The sequence below is a fragment of the Pelophylax lessonae genome (assembly GCF_965119305.1).
Source record: "Pelophylax lessonae genome assembly, chromosome: 3".
In the NCBI taxonomy this organism is placed as follows: Eukaryota; Metazoa; Chordata; class Amphibia; order Anura; family Ranidae; genus Pelophylax; species Pelophylax lessonae.
Window position 1 is genome coordinate 462,748,960 of NC_138770.1, and position 6,246 is coordinate 462,755,205.

General features: G+C 44.7%; 1 protein-coding gene across 11 annotated transcripts in view; it reads left to right on the plus strand.

Moving 5' to 3' along the window:
• The first annotated feature begins 1,398 nt into the window (after positions 1 to 1,398).
• Positions 1,399 to 6,246, plus strand: part of QKI (QKI, KH domain containing RNA binding) — a 260,193-nt gene continuing 255,345 nt past the window's right edge. For all 11 annotated transcript variants that reach the window (XR_014225044.1, XM_082251334.1, XM_082251342.1 and 8 more), the window contains exon 1: positions 1,399 to 1,717. Coding sequence is in view for 10 of the 11 variants with exons in the window: in XM_082251334.1 (XP_082107460.1) it covers positions 1,576 to 1,717 (142 nt within the window). In the remaining variant the exon portion in view is untranslated. The remainder of the gene's footprint in view (positions 1,718 to 6,246) is intronic.

The window sequence follows — 6,246 nt, forward strand, 5'->3', positions numbered from 1 at the left end:
TAAAGTCGCACTTGAAATCAGCAAAAGTAGTGCAGGAACTACACTAAAAAATGTTTCCCCTGCTGTAGCAAATTGGATCATGCTTTGCTGGGTTTTTTTTTGCCTTCCTCTGGATCAACTGCGAGTATTGGATTGTGTATATGGGGTTGTATAGTTGTGTTTTCTTTACTGCTTTTTGTTTTTTTAGTGGTTGAGCCAGATGGACTTGTGTCTTTTTTCAACCTAACTATAAACTACTTTTGCAAATCGGTGCGGCGCCGCTACGATTGGAGCGGCGCCATTGGCCGCGACTTGATATGCGTTTTGACCTATCAATGACAAATCACTGTGAACATGGGCTATAAAGGAGGTTGTACAATCAGAGTCTATTGGCAGCTTTATTTTCTGTTATAATACAAACACCACCATGCCCCCCTCCCCTCCCCCTTTATTTTGGGAAAGCTCACACCCCTGGGCTATATTCCTTTTGGCCCAAAAGTATCTGGCATTGATGGGGTTATTCTCCTGAGCTGAGTGTAGAGATGAAAACTTTCCATCACAGCTTATTGCTCTTTCCTTATGCGGCGGTCTACGAAGGAATAAACCACAGTCCTCGTGCACTGGTGCGGTCTCCAACTTCATTCTTGGGGTGTTCCATATACTGCTGTTGTGGGGGGGGAGAACACACACTATTTCCCCCAATATTGGTGTCTCCCTTCACCACACAGCACCGAACCCGCCGTCCCTCTCCTCACACGAACGATGTGATTCGGTGCAACAGCGGCGCCCCGTCCAGCCTCGAGCCCTCTCTCTCTCTACACTCCCCTGTAAAAAATGTTCTCCCCGCCCCCTAACAACAGTCACCAAGGACTACCCCCTTCCTCTGAGGCTGGCCCCGCCCCTGCTCCCACCCTTGGCTTTCCTCCTATCCTCGGAGCTCTCCGCCCCTCCACCTCTTCCTCTCAGTGCTGCGTGAACTGAAGCGAACTCCTTTAGAAGGAGAAGTAAGCAGACGCGCGGCGGCCGGAGACCTGCTACTACGGGACTACTTAGTCGTCGCATGCCTAGGCGGCTACACAGAGACGGAGATAGAGGTGGAGGAGGCGGTGGCGGTGGTATTGTGCTAAGGAGGAGGAGAGGAGACGGTCAAGGCTTGTGTTAGAAGGGAAGCTGAGTGACACGCCGAGAGAGAACGAGAGGGAGAGAGAGAGCGGCACAGCACGTCCGATGCCCTTCTGTGCACAGTGCTGTCCGTCGTGTGTGTGAGGCGCCGCTCGGCGAAGCTTCCAGACTTCCTGGGGCCGCTTTGTGCTGTGGAGGAGAGCCCAGGGGGGTGAAGTGTTAGTTTGCGGGGAGAGCCCTTCCCCCGCCCCCCGCTTATGTATTCGGACACCCCGGGGGCGGAATAAGGAACATTTCTGACTTTTACCTCTTTTATTATTTTTTCTTCTTCCTCCTTCCTTTTCTACTTGTAGCACCAAAGACCGAGCCTCGAGTCTCTTTTTTTAAATTTTTTTTTTTTTTTTTGTATTTCTATTTTTTATATATATATTATTTTTTTCTAAGTGTTTTTTTTGTTTTCGGAGAGCTTGGATAATGGTGGGGGAAATGGAAACAAAGGAGAAGCCGAAGCCGACCCCAGACTATCTCATGCAACTCATGAACGATAAGAAGCTGATGAGCAGTCTGCCCAACTTCTGCGGGATATTTAACCACCTGGAAAGACTTCTGGACGAAGGTACGATGGCCGCTTTGCACGCACATTACGCCCTGGTTGTCCCCCCCCCCCCCCCAAGGCTCCATTTGGGAAGGGGGGGGGGATTTGAACTTTCCCCCCTTGGCGAAGTTTTTGGGAATGAGCCGAGTTTGGTTTTTTTTACTGGAGAGCCCTCCCCACCCCATGTTACTGGCCATGTGACCTGCTGGAATGTGGCTTTATCTGGTGCTTACCAAACTTGTGATGCAATAGGGAGGGGGGGAAGGAGCACCGCTGCTATCAAGAGAACACAACCCTGTGCCTCTTTCCAGAGCTGCATTGCATTCAGGGGGCGGACGTACCATTTGTGCCAGGGAGCTAGGGGCTCACTTGTACTAGATGGGTCCTGAGACCCCCTTCTGGTGTCACTTAAACCTGGATGATGTACCGTTTGTGCCAGGGAACTAGGTGCTCACTTGTACTAGATGGGTCCTGAGACCCCCTTCTGGTGTCACTTAAACCTGGACGATTTACCATTTGTGCCAGGGAGCTAGGGGCTCACTTGTACTAGATGGGTCCTGAGACCTCCTTCTGGTGTCACTTAAACCTGGATGATGTACCGTTTGTGCCAGGGAGCTAGGGGCTCACTTGTACTAGATGGGTCCTGAGACCCCCTTCTGGTGTCACTTAAACCTGGACGATGTACCGTTTGTGCCAGGGAACTAGGGGCTCACTTGTACTAGATGGGTCCTGAGACCCCCTTCTGGTGTCACTTAAACCTGGACTATTTACCATTTGTGCCAGGGAGCTAGACGGGTGCTGAGACCCCTTTCTCATATCACATAAACCTGGAATAGAACTAAACATGGCTTACATCTATCTAGCTGTGGATCAATAATATTTTATATAATGCTTACTGTTTGTATGGTGCCCTACAAAATAGAGACAGTACTGGTACAAGACGAGGGTTAGGAAGGCCCTGCTTGTAAGAGCTTACAATCTGGAGTATTATATGATTTATATATGAATGGTGCCCTACAAAATAAAGGGGGATAGTACTGTTACTGAGGGTTAGGAGGGACCTGCTTGTAAGAGCTTACAATCTGGAGTATTATATGATTTAGATATGAACGGTGCCCTACAAAATTAAGGGGGTCAGTACTGTTACTGAGGGTTGAGGGACCTGTTTGTGAGATCTTACAATCTGACGTAGTTATTATGATTTATATAAATCTTTAGGCATTCTGCAACATAAACTGACAATACTGCTACAAGGCAAGAAGGTTAGGGGGGCCATCGGGGAGCTAGGGGCCCATTTATATTAGATATGGGCCACACGGGTGCTGAGACCTTTCTCATATGTAGACCTAAGCATGGCTCAATTCTATCTAGCTGTGGATCAGTAGCAGGATTTATATAATGCCCACAGTTTGAACAAAATAAATGGGGATAGTACTGTTACTGAGGGTTAAGAGGCACCTGTTTGTGAGAGCTTACAATCTGACGTAGTTATTATGATTTATATAAATCTGTAGGTTCTCTGCAACATACACTGACTATACTGCTACAAGGCAAGAAGGTTAGGGGGGCCATCAGGGAACTAGGCCGTCCATTTATATTAGATATGGGTCAGATGGGTTGAGACCTTCCTCCTTATATGTAGACCTGAACATGGCTTACTTCTATCTGGCTGTGGCTCATTAGTAGTATTATACAGGGTTTATTATAAACCTGAAGGAACTCTACAACGTAGCTGGAGACAGTACTGCTACAAAGAAAGAAGGTTAAGGGGGCCTTCGGGGAACTAGGGGTACCTTTAAATTGGATGCGGGTCAGACGGGTACTGAGATCTTCCTCCTGATATAGTCCTGAACATGGATGGCTCACTTCTATCTGGGTGATGATCAGCAGCAGTATTATACATTTTATAGTGTCCACAGTTTGAACGGCACTCTGCAAATTAAAGGGAGATAGTACAGTTACCGAGGGTTAGGAGGGCCCTGCTCACGAGAGCTTACAATCTAAAGTATTCTAATGCAGGATTTATACCTAAAGGGAGACAGTACTGTTACAAGACATGAAGGTTAGGAGGGCCCTCAGGGAACTAGGGGCCCATATATACTAGATATGGAATGAACTGGTGCTGAGACCTTCCTCCTGATGTTATGGAGTCTTGAACACAGTTCACTTCTGTCTAGCTGTAGACCAGTAGTAGTGATATACAGGATTTATATAGTGCCCACAGTTTGAACGGAGCCCTACAAAATAAAGGGAGACCGTACTGTTAGGAGGACCCTGCTTGTGAGCGCTTATAATCTAGTATTCTAATACAGGATTTATTTAAATCTAAAGGTACTCTACAACAAAGGGAGATAGTACTGTTACAAGAAGAGAAGGTTAGGAGGGCCCTAAGAGAGGTAATGGCCCGTTTTTACTAGATGCGGGTCAGACTGGTGCAGAGACCTTCCCCTTGATATTCTGTAGACCTGAACATGGCTCACTTCTATCTGTGGATCAGTAGTATTATACAGGATTTATAGTACCTACAGTTTGTAAGGCGCTCTTCAACATAAGGGGAGACTGTACTGTTACAAGACAAGAGTGCCCTTGGGGAGCTAGGGGCCCATTTAATATTGATGTGGGTCAGGCGGATACTGAGACCTTCCCCCCTGATGTTACGTAGAACTAAACATGGCTCACTTCTGTCTAGCTGTGGATCATTAGTAGTATTTTACAGAATTTATAAAGTGCCTATGGTTTGTACAGTGCTCTACAAAATAAAAGGAGACCGTACAGTTACAAGATAAGGGGGTTAGGAGGGCCTTGCTCCTGAGAGCTTGCCATCTACACAGAGTAAGCATTTTAAATTGTCCAGTAGTTGAGGATTGAGGTTGTACAAATGACTCTCGGCACAGGGGCCCTTTGGTGCCTATCAACCAGTGCCTGTATTGACATGTAGGTACAGTGTTAGTCTGAGAGTTTACTACTACGTATGAACACTAAGCATATCTCTTGTCCTCAGCCTGTTAGCCAGGGACAATTATTTCTAAGTACTGGTTTAATCCTGTATTACCCAATTGCTGGGGGCTAAAGTTCTTTTTATTACTGAATTCCCGTCTTGTTCTAGCCTTCTATAGCTGTTTTGGAGCAGTGTTGTCTCTTAGATATGTGGTCTGTTTTTGTTCCTCCCGAGTTCATAGCCATTTGCTGCACTTTATTGCCACCAAGGCATATGGACTCTGACAAGGCCATGTTGAATCACTGCTCTTTGTTTAACACGGAATTCTCCTGGAAATTGTCTCACCACATTTCAGCAATTTGCACCATGATTTTGCTTGCCCTGGTGTAGTGTGTTGTGTTATTTTTAGTAAGTGTTTAGTATTTGTGTAATGGTCATAGAGTAGATGTATAAATATGCTGAATCCTTTTAATGACAGCTGTTAGGAGAAAAAAAATCATCTTTGTAAATTCACTGCAAGAAGCACACAAATCATGTATTGCTGGTGGTATTGATCTGGCGTGCTGAAGAGAACAGGCATTTTATTGTTTTTCCTTGTCATGTTCTAGACTCCAGTGATCTGAGGTTAGCAACAGCAGCAAGAAGCAAAATTTTAATCCCTTTTATATTGCTCAAATGAGGATTGTAAGTGGATAAAGATGCTAGCTGATTCTCTGTGCATGGTATTTTCTTGTGTCACCTACAAGATGGTATTGACGGCTGTAATACCAATTTATATAGTGTGTAGATTGTGGCCTATTATGTATTGCTTTGTACACTTGGTAATTTAGGATAGAAGATGCACCCACTGGCAATCTTGAGTAGAATAAATGCTTCATACTTTGTAACTAGCACACTCTTTTCTGCAGTATAACTTTGTGCTGAACAGTAGGTTTATTGCTTGATAAATGATGTAGTATGAAATTGCTAAGTGGGTCCTGTTCTGGTAGATACGATGCACTAGTGGTGACATGCAAGCTTTAAAATCTATACTTTTACAGTTTTGAAATACCTTTTGGTTTGCTTTGTTTACATGGTTTTGGAATGTACTCGGTCTTAGGTAAAATAAAAAATTTGTTTGATGAAAGCATGGTTGTATGGATGTGGGCATTGTGTAACTTTTTTGCCTTTTTAATCAATAAGAAAGTCTTGGAGTGCTAATGGACATACAGATTATGCAGCTTTAGCTATATGTATTTATGGCCGAGTCTGTTAAAGCCTGAACCTGAGACGTGGCTGGCAGGCCTGGTGCCTGTACATAGAGGCTAGGTTTGTCTTTATTGCATAGATCCTTCAATGTATTTCTTTTGTCAGATAGCTGTATCTCTAGGCTAACCAGTCCTATTTTTATTTCATTTTAAATGTGCAAATTATTTGTTGGCTTGGCCTCTATCTCTCTGTGGTCATTTACAAAGGGTGGGTCTTCACACAGTCTATTTGCGGGTTTTCTATTTCTTTTTAACATGGTGGCAGGGGTTCTAGTTTTTGCAGCTGTTAATGACCCCAGTGCAAATATTTGTGTTACAGGCATTGTAGCAAACCATTCATGTGTTCAAAAAAAAAAAAAAGTATG